The 22,722-nt window shown below is 45.7% G+C and overlaps 1 protein-coding gene across 2 annotated transcripts in view; it reads left to right on the top strand.

Annotated features, from left to right (window-relative positions):
• si:ch211-283g2.1 (sodium- and chloride-dependent GABA transporter 1) overlaps window positions 1–22,722 on the top strand; it is a 139,147-nt gene that overhangs the window by 70,971 nt on the left and 45,454 nt on the right. For both annotated transcript variants that reach the window (XM_038814394.1, XM_038814393.1), the window contains 2 exons: window positions 11,723–11,857; window positions 16,722–16,825. In XM_038814394.1, the coding sequence (XP_038670322.1) occupies window positions 11,723–11,857; window positions 16,722–16,825 (239 nt within the window). The remainder of the gene's footprint in view (window positions 1–11,722; window positions 11,858–16,721; window positions 16,826–22,722) is intronic.

The following is a 22,722-nucleotide window of genomic DNA, read 5'->3' as shown; positions in this document are numbered from 1 at the left end:
CGGTCCGTCTCTGCTCTGTCTAGGGAGAACCTTATGGGCCCGTATCGTTATCAGCTCCCCTCTAACCACCGCCTTCAATGCCTCCAAGACCACCTCTGCCGAAACTTCCCCCGTGTCATTGACTTCCAGTTAGATCTGAATACAATTCCTCAGCCGCAGGCACACCTCTTTGTCAGCTAAAAGTCCCACGTCCAGTCTCCAGTGCAGGCGCTGGTTACTGTCTTTACTAACCTGTATGTCAATCCAGTGCAGGGCATGGTCTGAGATTGTAATTGCCGAGTACCCCGTGTCCATCACCCCCGTCAGTAGAGCCCTGCTCAAAATAAAAAAATCGATCCGCAAGTACATTTTATGCACGTGTGAGTAGAAGTAGAACTCCTTCACCCTCAGCTGCCCAAATCTCCACCCCCCCCCCCCCCCCCCCCCCCCCCCCCCATTTGCTCCATGAACCCTTTTAGTTCCTTTGCCATTGCTGGAACCTTGCCCATCTTAATAACTGTGTTGAAGTCCTCTCCCATGATCAACCTGTGCGAGTCCAGGTCCGGTATCTTCCCCAGCATCCTCTTTATAAACTCCACATCATCCCAATTTGGCGCATACACATTTACTAATACCACCTGCACCCCCTCCCGTTTCGCACTGACCATAATGTACCGCCCTCCCACATCCGAAATTATTCTACTGCCTCAAACACCACCCGCTTATTGATCAGGATCGCAGCCCCTCTTGTCTCTGAATCCAGTCCCGAGTGAAAGATCTGTCTGACCCATCCCTCCCTTAATCTGATCTGATCTGCTACTCTAAGGTGCGTCTCCTGTATCATTACCACGTCCGCCTTCAGTCTTCTCTGGTGCGCGAATACGCGTGCTCTCTTACCCGGCCCATTTAGCCCTTGCACATTCCAGGTGATCAGCCTAGTTGGGGGCTCATCGCCCCAGCCCTTTGCCAATCAGCCATCATCTTCCTTGGACCAGTCTCCAGACTGCACCCCACACCTCCACCAGCCTGTCCCCAGGCAGCCTCCGCCTCCGACCTCCACTCTGTACCTCAGCAAAAGGCCCTCCCTCATCAGCAGAACATTCCCCCCCCCTTTCCCCCCCTAGTAACAGCACAATGTAAATCAACCCCTTCGATAAGCCTAACATCTGCTCACCCCCCACCGCGTTTCCATGAGCTAGCCTGCCCAGCTAGCTTGGTTGCCCCCGCCCCTAGCAACAGACATTCTCCCACCTATTGTTCCTCCCCCACCCACTCATACACACATATTCAAATGAAAAACCAGTCCCAACCCAATTGCCCTAGCAAAAAAAATGATTAACAAAGAAAGGATCAAACAAAAAATCAAGCATCTAACAAAAACATCTCCATCCCCCATCAGTGTAAATGTAAACTTTAACTCACTCAGCTCTGCAACAGGTCCCAAATCAATACAGAAGGCATTACAAATAAAGTTCAACAAACAAGAAACTTTTTTTTAAACCTGAACGTTGCAGCAAAGTTCAAAGTCCTCAATCCACCACCAGTCCTTCCCTTTTCACGAAGTCCATCGCTTCCTCAGGCGACTCGAAATAAAAATGTTGTTCCTCATACGTGACCCAGAGACAGGCCGGATACAGCAGTCCGAACTTCACCTTTTTCTTAAAAAGGGTCGACTTTATCTGATTGAACCCCCTCTTCTCTTGGCCGCCTCTGTACTCAGGTCCTGATAGATCCGCAGAATACTGTTTTCCTGTTTACAGCTCCGTGTCTGCTTGGCCCACTGTAGAACGCGCTCCTTATCCAAGTAAGTGTGGAATCTCACCACAATTGCCCTCTGGGTATCCCCCACTCACGGCTTCCTCGCGAGCACTCTGTAAGCCGTGTCCACCTCCAAGGGTCGTGAGAACGTCCCCTCCCCCAGAAGCTTCTCGAACATGTCCGCCATGCATGCCCCAGTGTCCGCTCCTTCGGACCCCTCCGGGAGCCCGACGGTTCTTAAGCTCTGCCGACGGGACCGATTCTTTAGCCCTCCACCTTCTCCTGGAGCCTTTTCTGCTGGTCTCTCAGCATCCCCACTTCCAATCTGAGCTCCAGCCGCGCAATTGATTCTTTAATCGGGTCCAAGCATTCCTGCTTCTGTTTGGCGAAGCCCTCCTGGATAAATTGTATTAGCTGCTCTGTTGAACGCTCGGTCATCGAGCCAGGACCCTGGTCGTCCGCCATACTTTCTCCCGCTGCAGCTTCAGCCCAAGCCTTCTCTGTTCATCTGTTTCTTCCTTTGCGAGCACTTCTAGTCCATGCACCGATGTGGGAATCCAATCAACAATTGTCTCTACCATCAGTTTTCCAAATCAAGTCCAGTAGAAAATCGGGGGAAAAGCTCCAAAGGTCCAACCCGAGCGGGAGCCACCAAATGTGCGACCTACTCCCTCATAGCCGCCATCGGAAGTCCCAATGTTGTATAATTTCAAGAAGGAATCAGATACAGCTCTTGGGGCTAAAGGGATCAAGGGATATGGGGGGATGGTGGGTACCAGCGTATTGAACTTGATGCTCAGTCATGATCATGTTGAATGGTGGAATAGACTCAATTTGACTAATTTACTTGAGTTCTTCGAAGATGTAACAAGCAAAGTGGATAATGGGAATCCTGTAGATGTAGTATATCTGGACCTCCGGAAGGTGTTTGGTAAGGTGCTGCTCAGAACGTTGATTCACAATGTGAGATCACATGGGATTAGCGGTAATTTATTTGCTTGGATAGAAGACTGGCTGATGGACAGGAGACAGAGAGTCAGGATAAATGGGTCTTTTTCAAGATGGCAAGATATGGGGTTCGGTTCGGTTCTTGGGCCCCAGCTATTTGCAATCTATATTTTTTTTATTACAAAGCCAGAGCTCAGAGTGTGGACAGGGGTGAACCCCTAATCCAGCTCCTTGCCCGCTCCAAAATCCAATTCAAATTCAAATTGAATCCAACGACTTGGATACAGGGATAGAAGAATCAATAACCAAATTTGCAGAAGACACAAAAATAGGTGGGATGGTAAGTTGCAATGAGGAAATAAGAACCTTACAAATGGATACAGATAGGTTGGGAGATTGGGCATTGGTAAGACCGCACCTGGAGTATTGTGTGCAGTTTTGGTCTCCTTATTTGAGGAAAATGTAGTGGCATTGGAGGCAGTTCAGAGGAGATTCACCAGATTTATTCCAGAGATGAGGGGTGGGATTCTTCGACCCCCCCCCCCCCCAGGGCGGGGGGGGGGGGACCTGAATCCCGTCCCGCCTCCCCGACAGTTTTTCAGCGGGGGCAGGAATCGCGTTGTGCCGGTCGGGGGCTGCTGGCAGTACCCCCCCCCGGCGATTCTCCGATCCGCGATGGACTGAGTAGCCGCTCGTTTTCAGCCAGTCCCGCCGGTGTAAAGCAAACAAGGTCCTTACCAGTGGAACCTGGCTCTGCAGCCGGCCTGCGGAGTCCTCGCGGGGAGGGATCGGGCCTCGGGGAGTGCCCCTACGGTGGCCTGGCCTGCGATCAGGACCCACCGATCTGCGGGCGACCTGTGTCGTGGGGGCACTCTTTACCTCTGCGCCGGCCGTAGTAACGGTCCACCATGGCCGGCGCAGAGAAGAATCCTCCTGCGCATGCGCTGGGATCACCGCAGAGCACGCTGGCGCCCCCACGCATGCGCCAACTCGCGCCGGCCGGCAGAGGCCCTTGGGCGCCGGTTGGCACGCCACCAACCCCAGCGGCGCAGGCCTAGCCCCTGAAGTTGTGGAGGATTCCGCACCTTCCGGGCGGCCTGACGATGGAGTGGTTCACGCCACTCCTTGGCGCCGGTACAGCCTGCCCCGCCAGATAGCGGAGAATCCCAGCTGAGAAGTTTGTTGTATGAGGAGAGATTGAACAGTTTAGGCCTATACTCTCTAGAATTTAGATAAATGAGGGAGATCTAATTGTGGTGTACAAGATGCTAAAAGGTATGGATAAAGTAGATGTTTCTTCTTGTGGGGCATTCTAAGGCAAGAGGTCATAATCTTCGAATAAGAGGTAGCAAATCTAAAACAGATTTGAGGAAAAACTACTTCTCCCAAAGGGTTGTGAATCTGTGGAATTCGCTACCCCAGGGTGCGGTGGATGCAGGGACAGTGAGTAAATTTAAGGAGGAGTTAGACAGATTTTTAATTGGTAATGGGTTGAAGAGCTATGGAGAATGGGCAGGACGGTGAAGTTGAGGACAGGATGAGATCAGTCATGATCATATTTAGGTTGTTAAGCTCGGGAGGCTATATTGCCTACTCCTGCTCCTAGGTCATGTGTTCCAGGGAGGAGATGCTCTGGCTGATTTCGCAATCCAGTTCTTGGTCTGTAACATTGTAGGTAGCAGATGAAGAACATATCAGCCATGACAGAATGGCGGAACAGACCCGATGGGCCGATTGGCCTCCTCCTGCTTTATTTTCTATGTTTATCTGTATTTTCCATAACCTGAAAAATAAAAATTCATAACCTGTTAAATATTTAAAAACTTTTAGTACATTATTTAACATGCTATTGGGTAATATTATTACAAGGCTATAATCTGTTTTTGCTAAAACTGAATCAGAAACGTACCTTGATTAACCTATGCACTTTACTGCAGTAGTATCATGCAATATACATCATGCAATCGACATTGTTTTGTGATTAGTGAATTCTAAATATTGCAGTTGCCTCTATTGCTATTAGTAGATTAACGATTGGCTGACAATGTTTCATAATTTGGGTAATGCACTTTAAATCGGAATAGAAATTCCCTCATTTGGGAAATGCTGTGAAGCAGACAGCATTTGCATAGCTGAGTCAGCTGGAAGTTCAGAGACTGAAAATGAAATTTGCGTAAATTAGCACATGGCTTCCATTTTACAGTCACTTAATTCATCAATGATGTGTGATGAAGCTCAGACCGAAGGGCAGTGCTACGTTACTTGAAAATGCATTTTATGGTATCAGCATTCCAATGTTGCTTCAAAGCTGCAGTGCTGCATAAACAAATTAAGCTCCACAGGGACAGGAATAGGCCCAGCAACACCTTAATCATGGCAATTATTTGCCTTTATTACTCCCAGTACCCTGTCCTGTCAACATCATTCCTTAATATCCTATTTTCCCCAAGTATGTATCAATCTCTTGATTTAACCTACATTATGGGCTTCTGGAAAGTACATTTCACATTCTTTTTTAAAAATAAATTTCGAGTACCCAATTATTTTTTCCAATTAAGGGGCAATTTAGCGTGGCCAATCCACCTACTCTGCACATTTTTGGGTTGTGGGGGTGAAACCCACGCAAACACGGGGAGAATGTGCAAACTCCACACGGACAGTGACCCAGGGCCGGGATTCGAACCCGGGTCCTCAGCGCCGTAGGCAGCAATGCTAACCACTGTGCCACCGTGCTGCCCACATTTCACATTCTTACGGTTTTCTTTTAACTTTAATATGAAAATTAATTGAGATTATATCCATTTGTTTCTGGCAACTGTCTTCATATACTTTATCAGTTTCCTTCATTATAAAACCAAAACGAAGAGCCTAGCAGTCAGAAATTGTGCTTTAATAATAATAATAATAATAATAATCTTTATTGTCACAAGTAGGTTTACATTAACACTGCACTGAGGTTACTGTAAAAAGTCCCAGGTCGCCACATTCCAGCGCCTGTTTGGGTACACAGATGGAGAATTCATAATGTCCAATTCACCTAACAGCACGTCTTTCGGGACTTGTGGGAGAAAACCGGAGCACCCGGAGGAAACCCACGCAGACACGGGGGGAACGTGCAGACTCCGCACAGACAGTGACCCAAGCTGGGAATGGAGCCTGGGATCCTGGCGCTGTGAGCAGCAGTGCTAACCACTGTGCTACCGTGTCGCCCACCAGAGGGAAAATTAAAGGTTGTGAAGAAATTAAACCAGGAAAGAGAAATAAGGGGCGGGGTTCTCCGGTCCCCCACCAACTGTATGTTTACTGGCAACGCGATTCTCTCTTCCCGCCGCTCGTCAATGGGATTTCCCATTGAACCACCCCACGTTGTCAGGAAACTCACGAGCAGGAGTACGCTGCTGGCAGGAAAAGAAAATCCCAATGGCTGGAGAATTCCAGCTAAGGATTGTGAGTAAAGGTTAGTGTGTGGGGCTCAATAAACACCCTTTATACAAATATGCAGAGTATAAGCTTCAAAGTGAATGCAGGTAAAAATTCAATTTGGAGGTTATGACATGGCATCTATTAATGAGACATGCCTCCATGATAGTCAGGACTGAGAATTAAATATACTAGTTATAAGTATCTTCAGGTAAGATAGAGAAAATGGTAAAAGGGCATACATAGAACATAGAACAGTACAGGCCCTTCGGCCCTCAATGTTGTGCCGAGCAATGATCACCGTACTCAAACCCACGTATCCACCCTATACCCGTAACCCAACAATGGGGTGAGACAGTGAACTGGGAAAATCTGTTCATGGGTAAAATGAAAGTTCAAACCAGAAATTAACGCGACACAGAACCAATTTATAGCCCTAATTTCAGCTTGCCAAAAAAGACAGCCACGGTCAACTAAACAGGTAAAGGCATAAAACTAACAGAAAAGGTGTACAAAATGCAAAAAAACAGATCCTGGTGAAAATAAAAAGTGTGAAGAGCTACAAAAAAGGAGTACGAAAATAAACGTGCAAGGTCTGTCATAATTAGCACAAAAATAATTTACAATAATAATCGCGAAAAGAGGGTGATCAGGAGCAATGTGTGCCTCTTGACAGCTGGGTGTGGGGCGATTACCAACAAAAATAAGGACATGTCAGACACGCGCAGTAATTTACTTGCATCAATATTTACCTGAAATGAGGAAGAGTTTAGCATGCCATGCACCCCAAGTAAACTAATATTGAATCCAAGACTCAATATTAAAATTGAGTGTTAAATCCCCAGGAACAGCTGATTTCCACCTCAGAATTTAAAGGCAAGTGATGAGAACATTACAGATGCTCTAACTATAATCTGCCAAAGTCCTCTCAATTTGGGGATGGTTTAGATTGAAAGATTATGCATGTTACTCTTATTTAAGAAAGGCAGCAGAGAGGAACACAAGGAATTATAAACCAGTTAGCCTAAGATCTATCGTTAGGAAATTTCTAGGGTCTATAATTAAGGATAGGGGAGCTGAACACTTTGAAAATTTTAAGCTGAGCAAAGACAGCCAGATTGGATTTGTCAAGGGTAAATCATGCTTGATGGACCAGATTTATCTTTTTGAGCAGGTTCTCGAATTGACAGTCACTCAAGGCCGGAATTAAACCCAGGTCCCTGGCACTCTAAGGCAGCAGTGCTAAACACTGTGCCACTGACAGAATAGAAAGCCTCATATCCAAATTTGATGATGATACAAAGAAAGGTGACAGCTTAAAAAGTTTAAGCAGAAGCATTAAATTACAATAGAGTAAGCAAATGGGCAAAAGTGTGGGTTTTCCCACTCAGGGCCAAAAAAGCTTAAGGCTGCATATTTTTTAAATGGAGGAAAGCTGGAAACTGTGAGGGTCCAATGAGACTTGGGGTCCATTTACATAAATCATTTAGTTTGCCATGAACAGATACAGTAAAAGGCTAATAATGGAATGCTGGCCTTTATAATCTAAGGGCCTAGAATACAAAAAGATAAAAGTCATACTTCAGGCCATGAAACCATAGGAGCAGAAGAAGGCTATTCTGCCCATCGAGTCTGTTCTGCCATTCAACAAGGTCATGACTGACCTGATATGATAATCCCCAACTCCACTTTACCACCATATCCCCATAACCCTTGATTCCCTTACTGATTAAACATACTTAACGACCCAGCCTCTACGACCCAGTCCTCTGCGGGAAGAATTCCACAGATTCCCTATCCTCTGAGAGAAGAAATTCCTCCTCATCTCTGTCTTAAATGGGCGACCCCTTACTCTGAGATGATGCCCTCTGGTCCTAGGCTCTCCCATAAATGGAAACAACCTCTCAGCATCCACCCTGGCAAGCCCCCTAAGAATCCTATATGTCTTAAAAGGCTGCCTCTCACTCTTCTAAAAAAATCTTCAGTTGTACAATGTCTTGGTGAGGGTACACCTCGTGTACTATGAGTAGTGCTGGGCACCAAATATTTGGAAGAATATGGTTGGCCTTTGAGGAAGTCAATGTAGATTTACCAGAAGAATAAGTGAACTCCAAGGAGAGATTACACAAACAAGGGTTGTTTTCCCTGGAATTTAGAAAGTTAATGGGTGATTTATATGGTAACGAGGGTAACTATTTTGGCTGATTGGGGAGTCTAGGACTGGGAAGAAAACCTAATACTGCTAACCTTTCGGGAGTGAAAAAGATAGTAGAAGTTTGGCTTTCAAGAATGAGAGCTGTTTTTAAAAAATAGTTAAATATGTATTAGATTTTCATAATGTGACTTTATTTCATCTCCAAATGGCTTGTGAGCTCTACCAAGTGTGGATACAGGATGGTTTGACAGAGGTGGGTGGGAGACATGAGTTAGCATGATGGGATAAAGGGCAGTGTGGATGGGGAGGGGGTTGTTGGTATGGATGGTATAAAGAATCATGGAGGGTGGAGATGTGAATTAGAGTGGGAGTATAAAAAGCTATGGTGAGTGGGGGGGGGGGTTGCGTGAGTTGGCATGGAGCAGACAGAGAACCATGGGAGACACACGCACCACCAACTGGCGACTCCGCGCAGCGTGTCCTGAAGATCTTTGCAGCTTGGGATGTTGGATGGGGGGTGAATGGGGAGAGGGACAGAGTGCATAAAATATTACATTGTAACTGGGAAGCAGAAAACCAAGGTAGGCCTTTTAATCAACCTGCCTCGGCACTCAGGGTGGAGTCAGGCATGTGGTCACCAATACTCTGCTTCCAGTGGAAGAATCTCCAATTGATAGATTTTTGCTAGCCTAAGTTATTAAGGGATGAGGGACAAAGGCTACTCATGGAGTTAATTATTGACTGGAAGTTATTTGTGGTGGCTAGTCTTATTCCTATGTTCCGATCTTCCGCTCTTGGGCATGTAACGAAAAGAGTTTCCTTTACTTCACAACAGGCTGGTATTGGGTGTCACAGATAACTGTGGGTGTCTCTCTCCTGCAGGTATCAAAACCACGACCTGGAAGAGTCGCAGTGGGACAGCTTCGCAAGAGAGAGGGGGCAAGTCTCACTGTTTATACCTAACCAGTGAGGTTGTCCTTATGCCACACCAGTTACCTTGACTGCCACCTAAGCCTGTGTGAGTCTCTCTCTTGTGATGGTGAAATGTCACCCAGAAGTGCCCCACTAATGCAACTTCACAAGAGAGAGAGAAAGAGGGACCACTATTTATTCCTGACCAGTAGCCTCTCTTGAGTGAGCGTGTTCGAAGCGCTCAGATTCCCTTTTCCGGTCCTTGACTACGGGATTATGTCCTGGCAATTATTGTGTCTTGACCAGAGCAGACAGTGAAAGGGAGGTGAGAACCACAATAATGGTAGTTTTAAAATTATTTATTTATTCAAGAGAAATTAAGTCTTCTGCAACTCAGATTAACCCACACACACACACACACACCGATTATGAAATACTATGTGTAAAACAAGAGACTAAATGGCACATCGAAAATTCTTACACCTTACACAGATTTACTTTAGCGACACAAACACAGATACATTCACTCACCCACCCCAAATCTCAACAAGCTATACTAATTGGGAGTTTTCTGTGAGCTGGAGGAATATACTCACCGCTCCAGGGACAGGGTAGTTAAAAAAACGTTGGCACAGATTTCTTTCGATCTTCTTCCATGCCGACTGGTCCTTGCTGTTGCTCCTTCAGTTCTCGTGGTTGGTTTTCAGCCAGGCGAAGCGTGTGTCAGGCAAGAGAGTAGAGTTTCTTTCAGGAGAGTAGAGTTCTTGCAGGGGAGCAGAGTTCTTGCAGGGGAGCAGAGTTCTTGCAGGAGGGCAGAGTTCTTTCAGGAGAGCAGAGTTCTTGCAGGGGAGCAGAGTTCTTGCAGGAGGGCAGAGTTCTTTCAGGAGAGTAGAGTTTTTGCAGGGGAGCAGAGTTCTTGCAGGAGGGCAGAGTTCTTTCAGGAGAGTAGAGTTCTTGCAGGACAGTAGAGTTTTTGCAGGGGGGGAAGAGTTGCTCAGACTTGACTTTTTAAGGGCAAAACCCTGAATGGGTCAAACACTGACCCTCCCACAGGTGAGTTCCAGGACAAAGGAAGCCTTTCCGATTGTTGACAGAATGGAAGTGATCAAGTTCCCCAATCACAAGGTGTCATAATGTAATTTGATTTTAATCAGTGCCCTTACAAAAAGCTTGCAATGTCTCTGGTTTCTGCTGGTCTATTGACAATGGTTGCTGGAGATAACTTTAATTGTTATCCCATTAAGGTATTTTGAGTCTTTCTGGCGGGGCCGCAAGTGATTTGCATTTCAACTGCCCCTGGTCTCTGAATGAGATTGGGCTGTTTCATGACTCATGGCCTGTTTGTCTTGATTCAGTTGTCAGCCTGATCTGCCCATTTAAAATGGAATGTCGTGTTCCAACATGTCCAGTTTATTTTGGTCCTTTGATGAGTTTGCTACAACTTACAGGCATCTCAATCATGTCACCATGTAAACTTTCCATTTCTAAAAAACAACTGAGCCTTAAATCTCTTCATCCTAATTACTATTCTATCATCAATAGATTATATTCAAGATCAATATATTTTTCTCACATTGCAAAACCGAACATCAAACTCTGAATGAGGTTTCGCCAGTGTTCTGTCTAATGCTGTATGAATTTCTTGCTTTTACATTTGATCATCTTGTGGTGAGGCCCAGTGTTCCATTACCTTTCCTGCAACCTGTGCTGTGTGCTAACCTTTAACGATTTATATACCTGGGTCACCAAACCTTTTGTTTACCTACCCCACCCTAACAGTGTCTTACCATTTACACCTTTCCCATCAGCCATTCTTACTTCACAATGTATTGCAATGAATTGCATCTCGCATTGCTCCACCCACATGCTTGTTCCACCCTGTCCTTTTTTAACTTCCATCTGTTTCATCATTTACTGAGGGCTTCCAGCCAGATGTTGTGTGTGAACTTGAATATACCGAACGTTATGCTCAACCTCAGATCATTTAAACATAGAAGGAACGCCTGGCATCCTAGCATTGTCACTTCAGGGACACTGCCTGTCACTGCCTATCAATTCAAGGTTGTCCTTTCTTCCCAGTACTCTACTTCTGACTTCCCAAAGAAGCTTTTACACAAGTCTTCAGATTCTCTCCAATCTGATGTGCTAAGATTCTCGAGGAATGGCATCAAATGCCTTCCAGTTGCATGGAGAGAGTTGCATTCCTCATGGCGTCTGTTTAAAGATCTCCCCTCATGCCCTTTGGAATCTTTTTCCCTCACTGACAATGGTTTTGATGAGATATGATTCCATCGGCACTAACTGTTACCCATTCTTCATGTGTTGTAATCACCCACAGTGCCTTTGTTTTTGCCCCATGGAGACTATACACCTCCGTAGCTGCAAAAGGAAAACAGATGTTACTGTTGAGTAGTTTGTTATTGCATCCAGCTAGAAGATGGGATATAGAAGAAAGAATGACAAGAATAATGGTTAAATATATCTGACAAGTAATCTGCATACTTTAATCTTAATACCCGATCATCTTTTCTTGATGTTCTCTGTAACCAGGTTGTATACTTCACCGTACTCTTCCCTTACGCAGTGCTGCTTGCGATCCTCATTAACAATGTACAACTCCCGGGAGCTATAGATGGAATTAATTACTTTGCAAATCCAAAGTGGGAGAAACTAAAGGACATCCAGGTAATCATTATGTTTTACGAATTCATGTTAAAGTTGGAGACTGCGGAACTTGGAAGTTCAAGAGGTTACACTTCAATAACAATATATTTTGGTCAGGGAGAACTGATGACATTTCATCAACAACCAACCATGCACTTTACCCTTTAAAAACACTTTTGATTCCTAAAGAATGAAAAGATATAAAGTTTCCACCTCAAACTTTCTCAAATTCCAATTGTTTCGTCCTGAATAGAATTAGAAAGTGGCTTGTTTAAGGCAGCCAGGTATCTGACACTCACAGAAACCCATCATGACTTTTAAGAATCTCCAGACAATGGACTTAAAGCACTGCCAGTGTTTAACCTGAGGAGGCCACACTGCTTACTAGCACAAGTACCTCCCTGCTTGTTATCAAGCCAAGACCGCCTTACTCTTTAAGTCATAGAATCCCTAAGTGTAGAAGGAGGCCATTCAGCCCATCAAGTCTGCACCAGTCCTTCGAACGAGCACTTTACCCCGATCCACTCACCCAACCACCCCTCCTTACCCCCATAACCTAGCTTGCACATCCCTGGACACTAAGGGGCAATTTAGCATAGTCAGTCTCCCTAACCTGTACACCTTTGGACTGTGGGAGGAAACCGGGGGACCCAGAGGAAAGCCTTGTAGACACGGGGAGAATGTACAAACTCCACACAGACAGTGACCCAAGGCCAGAATTGAACCCTGGTCCGTGGAGCTGTGAGGCAGCAGTGCTAACCACTGTGCCACTGTACCACCCTTTAGGGCAATGGAATACAGGATTAGCTAGAGCTGAATTGAAAATTATGCCACCCCAGTAACAAGTCTGCCCATGTGCACCCCCAGGTTTAATTAATGATTCAGGCTGGCTAATCAGTCAATAATAATGCTTTGGCGGATTATGGACCTGCCTAACACAGATATTAGATTAGCAAGTCCATTAGAGAGGTTAGTTATGTGTCCGAACAGCCATTGCCAAGCATACCACTCGAAAGCCACCTTGATCCAACTAACCTGTCTTCCAATTCCAAATTACACTGACCTGAGTAATCAAAATAAAATATCTCTGGAAGATGCAAACAATCATTTGCTGATTGTATTATCTGAACATCTTCTGTGCTGTCGAAGGTCTGTTGAGCAAGATAAAAGTCACGATGAAACTTTAGAGAGATTCCTATTTTCAATCGTCAGAGATGATTATCCTGTTATATGGAAATGAAAGAAAAATTGCTCATGCTGACGTTTTCTTATCCTCATACCCTACATATTACATGGGATAAAGAATTGTTCCCATTTACAATTTTGGGCATTCAAGTATATCTTGAACCCACCAAAAATCTTGGTTTTCAACTAGCTTCTCTCGGTCCAGTGGTGGATATAATTTATTCCAACAAATGCACCAGAAATCTGTCTGAATATCGGAAACTAATCAATACAGAAACAAAATGTTCAAAATGAAAAATAAACCAAATTTTTACTTTTAAACTCTGGAGTGGGCGTGTGCCAAATTTGGGGGCTTTTATTGATTTTGGCTCGTAGGCCCAACATGTACTTACAACATTAAAGAAAACGTTTGAGGTGTTGGATAAAGGGTGCGTTACCTACGCATGATGTTCAATTTTGGGGTTCCTCATGTGCTTTTGTTTTAACGACTTTGGAATGAAGATTCTTTTTTTTTTTAATTAATCACAGATAATCTTTTTTTATTTTCATTATTGATGATGATGTGAGGTTCTGTTATGACACTGGGAACTGAAAGGTTGATTGTCGAGCTGAATGTTGATTGTAGGCCCGGTGACCTACTCCATTGTCAGGAACTCCATTACCCATACCGGTTTAGCTCAGTTGGCTGGACAGCTGGTTTGTGATGCAGAAAAGTGCTGACAGAGTGGGTTCAATTCCCGTTCCAGCTGAGGCTATTCATGAAGGCCCTGCCTTCCCAACCTTGCCCCTCGTCTGAGGTGTGGTGATCCTCGGGTTAAATCACCACCAGTCAGCTCTCGCCCTCAAAAGGGGAAAGCAGCCGATGGTCATCTGGGACTGACAAACGGGGACATGGCAAAGAGAGCGCACAGGTAAGTACAGCCCCAAGGGGTGACTGTCATTCCTGGACAGTATCTCCTGACACTTCGCAGCACAGGGGGCAGTGTTGGGGGAGTGCCATATGGGCACTGCTGGGAAGGGGGGGGGGGGGGTCTTCTGTTGGGGAGATTTGTGGGAAGGGGTCCCCTTGCCCATTGAGGGGTTGCCTGTGTCCATGGGTGTGGGAGGTTCCTTATGTCTGTGACATGATGGGTGGGTTCCCTGTGTCTGTGGTCGGGGGTGGGGGGCTTTCTCTGGAGGGGCTCTCAATGTCTGCAGGGGCATTTTAATTTAGGTTTGGGCACTCCCAATCACTTGAAAGACGAGGTTTCAGGCATTCCGAGCCTGCCCCACCAGCGTGAGGTTGTGGGACCCACCTCCTGAATATTTTTCAACAAAGCTTCAACAAAGTATGACAGGAGAAGCCGGCAGTGGGGCTGACAGGCAGCAAACTGCGTTTCCCACCTGAGTTGGTGGCTAGTTAAATTATAAAATTCAGCCCCTTATATTTCTACACTAGTGTTATTCACTGTGAAATCTTGCTGTAGAAGTACTCCGTGTAGTCAGATCATTATAATGAAATGTAAGGTCAAAGGGACACTGAGTGAATCTGCCCACTGAAGGTGATCTGAAGATAATGTGTGAAAGCATCCACTGCCAAAAAGATTGACTGCCAAAATTACAGGATGGTAATATTATCTATCTGGTGTTTACTTATAAAATGATCAAGGCAGTTTTCTCATCCCAAAAGTCTATTTTAATGTTCATTCATTTTCTGTAATCCTATTCTGTCACAGATGGAAGTCCTACTATTATTTCTACTCAAATATGCGATTCATTTTGTCATCTGGACAAAGCTTCACCTAACTTAGCCTAGATTACACTTAATCCCTGTTACACTTATCCATTTGGTCGGAATGGTACCATGTTATTTTGTTGTCTGCACCAGGTTCCTTCATGGTCCCAAATAAGAGATTCTAAACTGTACCTAAGAGTGGTTTCTTTTGCCCAAAACTATGGAAACTTTGGGAATAGTTTCATCAGGCAGGGTATGATGAAAGGTTCATTTCTGTGAAAAGTTAATAGGTGCATTCAAGAATTTGAATTTATCTGCTAACTCGGGGATTGAACCCACGGCCTTGGCATTATTAGCACCACACTCTAACCGACTGAGTTAACCGGCCAGCTAGATTGTGCTCGGTCTCAGCTATTTCTCGGTGTGTGTTGGCCAATCCTGCATCCGCCCCTTACTAGTCAACCAGTGGCCGAGGGCGGAGCTAATGGAGAGACTCCCTAAGCCGGCAGTCCTTCCTTGGCCCTGAAGCTTGAAACAGGACCCGGGCACATCTGTGCACCAAATGAGCAGAAGTGTACTGGGCCTCCAAAAGAGGGTAGCCAGGCAAAGGACCTTCAAAGAATTCAGATAGCTTCATAACCAATTTCACAGCTCTCCCATTGACAGTGTGCATCACTGTGCCAACCGACTGGCTGGTCTCATGTTCCTGCACTAAGCGTTCCTCTGATTCCACAGAATATGTCATTTTCTTCCTGTCAGTCAAGTTGCTTTATTCTGCTGTTCGCGGTTTTGCTGTACTTAAGCAACAGGACATACATTGCATACAGCGTTAAAAGTATTTCTCAACAAAATATCAGCATGAACAATTTCTCCCCCTCTGTGGTCTAGTTGGTAACTGCACGTAGGTTTCTAGATTGGTAAGTTATACAATTTCAGCGTCCAATACTATTGGCATGGAATGCTTTCAAAAATTGCACTTTTCTTCCATTTTGATTTTTAATTTTAAAACAATGTGCTCCAGTGGATGAGTTTAGGAGGAAATATTACAGGGTTTCTGCTGCTTATTGTTATCCCTTCAGTTCCTATTTGAAATTACATTGATGTCGATGTTGGGTTATTGGGGCTTTTGAGGTTAAATAATCCATCTGCACTCACAGCTAAGCTTTAACTCAAAGAATCAACACTTGGGCTTGGTGATGGAACACAACTGGTACCAGTAAAATTGGGGTTTTGCATAAATATCTGTACTTCCAGGGCCAGAGGGGAGAAAATTGAGGGGACAGGAGATGGCAGTTGTAGGGGACCTTATTATCTTTAAAATTCTAGAACACCTGCAGTGCAGGAGCTAGGGGCTTTTCACAGTAACTTCATTTGAAGCCTACTTGTGACTATAAACGATTTTCATTTCATTTCATTTCAACTGCCAGAAACCTGTTGCAATTATATGACAATGATCAGCGTAAAAAAAGCTCCCTCCCAATAATTGCACCCAGAATGCTGCACAGCCATTTTATTTATTTAACAAATGCATAGTCCCGAGGCCAAATTGTTTATTCTGGACCTGCTTTGTTGAGTGTGGACAGGTCTCTGTGGAGTCTGTGGATTGGATTGGACATTTTTCTATGCTGTAGTGCATAGGTTGCTCTCTCCCACAGGTGCATAGGGGGATGCCACTGATGCCCCATCCATGGAGGTTGGCCAAGCAGGGGCCATGGCTGGTCCTGAACCTGTTGAGGTTGAGGGTGAACCACTTATTTCTTTGGAAGGTAGAATCCAGGCAGCTGTTGGATTGGGTTTGAGACCAGGTATTTGTAGGTCATGTCCAATGATACCCATTCATTTGTCCAGGTGGTATTTGCGTGGAAGTCGTGTGTGGGAGGGTTTCTCCAGATCAGCCTTTGTGATGGGAGTTGGCCATCGCCCTATACTCTCCAAATTGCAACTACTGCCATTTGCTCAGTCTCATTACTTCCGTTTTGTTTTCAGGTGTGGATATATGCTGCTGTCCAGGTCTTCAATTCCATTGGCATTGGTTTTGGTTCATTGATTTCCATGTCGAGTTACAACAAGTTCAACAACAATATTCTTAAGTATTTTTGTTTATTCTTGCCTTGATGAGTGAGCTAAGATTTGCCAAAAGTTATTAGTATTGCTCAACTAATGAAGCTAATCTGAAATCCTGTATTAACCTTTCCAGTTGTTATTTTAGACATGTTTTATAATAGTTCCAGAGCTATGTAATGGGGTAAATTCCCATGGGAATTCCCCCACCTGTTAACTGTAACCAGCAGAACTGCAGCCACCCATAAAAACAGCGGAGGATTTCAACAGAAAAATCAACAGGTGGCTTCTGCAAATAGTGGGCTATCTGTCCCGCAGGGTGTAGATACCTAGGCCATGAAGATTAAATTTTAGTCCAGTAAGCTTTCAGAAAACATTTCATGATGTTTCACAGGACAAGCTGCTGCACACCCTAAACCCAGTCCGCTAGATCAGTCCAGGCAAAACTTGGAAATGTGCCAGGACGTATGTTCTTTAAGGATAGGGATAGAGGAATACGGCACAAGGAAGTGCTGAAGGTTTTAGCCAAGGGTGCTATCACGGCTGACAGAGGCTTGGAGGGCCGAAGGGCCTGTTCCTGTGCTGTACTGTTCTTTGATCTTTGAATTAGCTAAAAGGTGCAAAGCAGTGAATCAAGGAGTAAGATCAGGCTGGGCAGATGTATCAAGTCAAATGCTCCAATGATGATCTGAATTCCTATTTTCAATATAGCTCTGGTCATTAAGGTCTTTGTAAAATATTCAAGTCCCAGAATAGCCCAGAGAATGGTAACACGGCATGTATTGGATAATTGAGTGATGAGGAAACTCGGGCTTTGAAAAGGAGTAAATTAGATAGGACTTTATAACGGTACGTAGTGGTGTATGAGTACACCATACACAGCAGTGGTTAGCACTGCTACCTCAAGGCACCGAGGACCCGGGTTCAATCCCGGCCCCGGGTCACTGTGGAGTTTGCATATACTCCCCATGTCTGCGTGGGTCTCACCCCCACAACCCAAAGACATGCAGACTAGGTGGATTGACAACGCTAAATCGCCGCTTAATTGGAAAAAAAGAACTGTGTACTGTTTAAAAAAAAATGTATAACTGGGAATAGAGAAATGGCAGAGAAGCTAAATGATTATTTTGTATCTGCCTTCACCGAGGAAGTTACAAGAAAGCTCCCAGAATTAGAGATCAAAGGGACCAGAGAGAAAGAGGAATTGAAAGTAATTATTATGAATAAGCAGGTCGCATTGGAGAAATTAATGGGTGAAGGCTGATACGTTCCCGGGACCTGATATTCTACATCCCAGAGTTTTGAAAGAAGTAGCTATGGACATAATGGATGCATTGCTGATCACCTTTCAAAGTTCTACAGATTCTGGAACAGTCCCTGCAGATTGGAGGGTAGCAAATGTCACCTCACTATTTAAGAATGGAGGGCGAAAGAAAACCAGGAACTCCAGATCTGTTAGCGTTGCATCAGTCGTAGGGAAAATGCTGAAACCTGTTATAAAGGATATGATAAATGCACGCGAGAATAATAGTGATCTGATTTGGCACGTGAAATCTATGAATGGGAAATCGTGTTTGTGGAACTTGTTGAAGTATTTTGAGGATGTTACCAACAGAATTGATCAAGGAGTGGACCTGGTGTGCTTGGATTTCCAGAAGGCTTTTGATGAAGCGCCTCACAGGAGATTAGTCAGCAAATTTGAAGCACGGAGGTGGAAGGGTTGAGGATTGGTTAGCAAGAGTGTTGGAATCAGCGCCTGGCTTTGCAGGCAGCACCACATCACTTTCAGGGGGTTGGCACAGGCAAGTCTCTATCTACCAGCCAAGCCCCTGAAAGTGGGAGGCCAAAAAATCAGGTCAGCGTAAACCAGGACACGATTGTGCACTCCAGCTGTCAATGGCAGGCCACGGTAGTTACGCAGGAAGCACCCATAACCATATATCTTGAGTAGATTGCAGATGCCGGACATCTTCAAAGGAGCACATAGGATCTGGAACTGCCTCTTTTGTGATAAAAAGGCAGCCGCAGGGATGCCCATGTGGTAGCCACAGACTCTGCAGAGAGAAGGTATAATCAGGCCCATGCTGCTACTCAAACATTGGTGGAGCATAGCATAGGGATCCAAAAGATGTGTGTCTGATGCACGGACAGATCTGAAGGAGTACTCCAGTACAGTCCCCAGTCTCACGAATCCTGGTAGCTTGCTGAACACTGCCCAACTGGGCACTGCACGGCAGGCGTGCGCATGATGGCGTCGTTGCCACTGTTTCCACCAAGAGGTGTTGCAGTGGGTACCCGCTTGGACAAGAGCGCTCCATCACTGCCTAATAAAGACACCTGCATGGCTGTTCCTCTCATTTCACCCCTGGATTTCAATATGAGAGTGAGTAGTTACACATCAGGCTCACAGTGTCCTGATCCTTTGAAGGATGATGAATTATTGGCAGCATGTGTCCATGCTGAGCTGAGTTGCTAACTGGAGGAGGGGATCCCAGCACCATACGTCAATAAAGTGCTGCCTCTTCAAGCACCTCTCCAGCATCCCAGTTGCAACGGCACTTTATAAGAAGCAGGAGCTGTTGTACAATCCTCAGCGGGCTCGTATGCCTTCAAACCGACAAGGCTCCTCAAGGAAATCCATCTGAAGCAACAGAACAACACACTCTATGTAGCATCATTCACACATGGGACCAAGCAGCCAATGAGGTTCCACTGCTGTAAATCCATTTAGAGATGACACAGTTCAGGATCATGAACTTCATTTATCCTCAGCTTAATATAGATGCGGACAATCTGAACATGGCGACATCATGCCAGACATTAAATTCCTCGTTAACACAGACATTGTGCCCTCAGGGCAGCCCCTAACGTTTGCCAAGTCTAAAATGCACACACACCACAAAGCCCTCGGGGTCACACCTCATTGCGAACAAAGAGCACGCTTCAGCCTTAGTACATCCTCACTCTTATCGCATTGCTCCCCTCCACAATGTCTAAAGCTATGATATGTGCTTTCTGGTCAAAGGTTCTATTGGTTGCCAGAAATCACCATTTATAACTAGCATCTCAGTTAATGGACGCATTCCGTCTTTGTGATGAGAGCCTTATCTCTGCAATGTACATTACAGAGTGAGAGACGCTCAAGGTTGACCAGGACAATCATGGCACTGAAAGGGGCTGACCTTCATCACCTTGAGGTGGCATTGTGACCCCACTCATTGGTGAGCTTAGCTGATGTACACTCAAAGTCAAAAAAGCAGTTGGCTGACCACTCTCACAAGCTCGGTGTATGGGGTCATAGCACGAAAACCCTGTCAAGAGACAGAGTACATGGAGTGAACACGCCTCTCCTTGTACACTACACCTTCACCTTTCAAGAATACAGATGGGGTAATGTTGCGGGGGCTGGGGGTGGGGGGGGGGGGGGGGGGGGGGGGGGGGCAAACCACGTTCATATGTTTTGGCCCTGTCCAAAGCTGGAGGTTTACTGAAAGGAGGTGTTTAGGGTAATCTTCAAAGTGGTGCACGTGAAACTTGACCCGGGCCCTCAGGAGGCCATATTCAGGGTGTCGGACCAGCCAGGGTTGGAAACGGGCGCAGAGGTAGATGTTGTAGCCTTCGCCTCGTTGGTCACCCGAAGGCGGATCCTGTTAGGGTGGAGATCAACCTCTCCACCCAGTGCCCTGGCGTGGCGGGGGCACCTGCTGGAATTCCTGATGCTTGAAAAGGTCAAATTTGAACTGAGGGGAAGGATGGAGGGGTTCTACACTTCATGGCCGTTATTCATTATGCACTTTTGAGAATTGGATCACATCGAACATTGCGGGGGTTGGGGGCTGGGAGGGTTGGGGGTGTAGTGATCCTCGCTTGAGTATGTACAAAAGTGGCTGATGGGAAATGGAAGCACCACCAGGGGAAGCACCACCAGGGGGCAGCACGGGGACATATAAGAGTGACGCCGAAGGCCCTCCCCCCTCACTTGGTGGAGAGACGGCGAGGAGGACAGGGACGGAAGTAAAGCTCAGGGCTGTTAGTGTGGTCAGGCCTAGTTGCAGAGCATAGAGAAGCATTATCTTTACAAGTACAGTTCTGTAAGTAAAAAGCTAAAGCAGTCATTTATTGTGTAGCACAATAAACCTTCCTTCAACTGCTGAACGACTTCTAGCATTCTTTCAAGAAACATAACAGGGGGGAGGGGGACTGTATGTGTTAATGGTGACTATGGGTGATTCCTGATTCCTCTTTGTCATTTGTTTATGTTAACATGCGGGCTAATTTTGGGGGTTTGGTAGGAGAATGGGATCGTTGTTATTGATATGGGGATTCACATTACATTCGTTACAGATTATTGTTTATTGTTGGGTGTAAATTTGGGAGAAAATGTGAAAAAGGATGAGAATAAAAAAAAAATATTTTTAATATAGACGGGGTAGGAGAATACCTCTGCCTCAAACTTACACAGCCAAGAATAAACATGACAGGACCTTGCAAAGCATGTGAAAGAGGTTCATTCCACAAGCACACTTAACATTAAGGTTGAGGCATTACTGATGTCGAGAATGGTGTGCAAAAGGGGCACACACTGTGGTGATATGGAAGCACACCACTTTGGCAGGAGTCCCATGATAATGACATATGCAATAAGTGGAGGAGGGTCCATGGTAACAACTGATTGACAACACAGCTCATCATTAAAAAGGAGGCATATACAAGAGGTGAAATGAAAATGAAACAAAATGAAAATCGCTTATTGTCACAAGTAGGCTTCAAATGAAATGACTGTGAAAACCCCCTAGTTGCCACATTCCGGCGCCTCTTCGGGGATGCTGGTACAGGAATTGAACCGTGCTGCTGGCCTGCCTTGGTCTGCTTTAAAAGCCAGCGATTTAGCCCTGTGAGATGTGAAATGGGTGCGATTCTATTTAAATTTGTGAACATTGTATACATGTTATGAACTCCAGTGCTAGTGTTGTGCTCTTAAACCTTTGTAACATTCGTAACTATATTGTTATGACTTGGTGCTTCCCCAACATCCGCTGCAGAGTTGGAGTCAGCCTGTTGACTGCCACGCCCTATTGTCTGTGATGACCTTGGCGGGCATGCTCCCTAGAGTCGAGACCAGGAGGTATGCAGCCTGCTTTGGCCATCCTGCTGTGGGGCAGGTGCACCCTCCTTGGCCGGTGGAGATTGAGGTGATGGGATCTCAGGAAGAGCGGAGTTGGATCAGCCAGAGTGTCATGTGTGGAGGCCCCAGGGTGTCCAGTTGCTGGTCCTCCTCACAAGGGTGCCCAGGGATTGCTGAAGAAGGGGCAGCTGGAGTGAGAGCGAGGCACCCTGTCCTCCCGCCAATGGCTACAACAATGGAGTGCAGTAGTGCAATACCAATGTCCTGGACCAAGGTTTCCATGGCTGCCACCAACCTGCCAGTGCTAACCTCAGTGTATTACTATGCCGGAGCTATCACCTCAGACGGAACATGGACAGTATCGTCCATCGGAGATTGCAATCTGAGGGTTGCAGCTGTCATCCCTACCTGATGTTCCTCTGATTGTCACTGCAGCTCCTCCAAACGATTTCAGACCGAATCCAGATCACCTCTCATTCTTCGAAACTCTTGAGAATACAGACCCAGTTTTCCTAATCTCTCTTCATTGGACAATCCCAATGTCTGGTGAAACTTCATTGCACATCAGAATTGTGGCCTCCAGCAGCTGTCCGAGTGCCGGAAACCTCGGATGTCCCTGCTTCCGCCTGCTGTGGACCAGATACCAGATTGTGCGCTGTACTTACCAGATTGTGACCCCCGAGCCTGATGTAGAATGAGGTCCCACCGAGGTGTGTGTCTTTGTCTCAGGGATGAGCTGGTTGTGCATCGCCTGCCTTACCTTTGCCACAGGCATCGTCAATATCTGGTCAGTTCTCTGGC

The sequence above is a fragment of the Scyliorhinus canicula genome, chromosome 12, assembly GCF_902713615.1.
Source record: "Scyliorhinus canicula chromosome 12, sScyCan1.1, whole genome shotgun sequence".
NCBI classification, from domain to species: Eukaryota; Metazoa; Chordata; class Chondrichthyes; order Carcharhiniformes; family Scyliorhinidae; genus Scyliorhinus; species Scyliorhinus canicula.
Note: the sequence above shows the minus strand (reverse complement) of the source record. Positions and strands in the feature narration are given on the sequence as shown.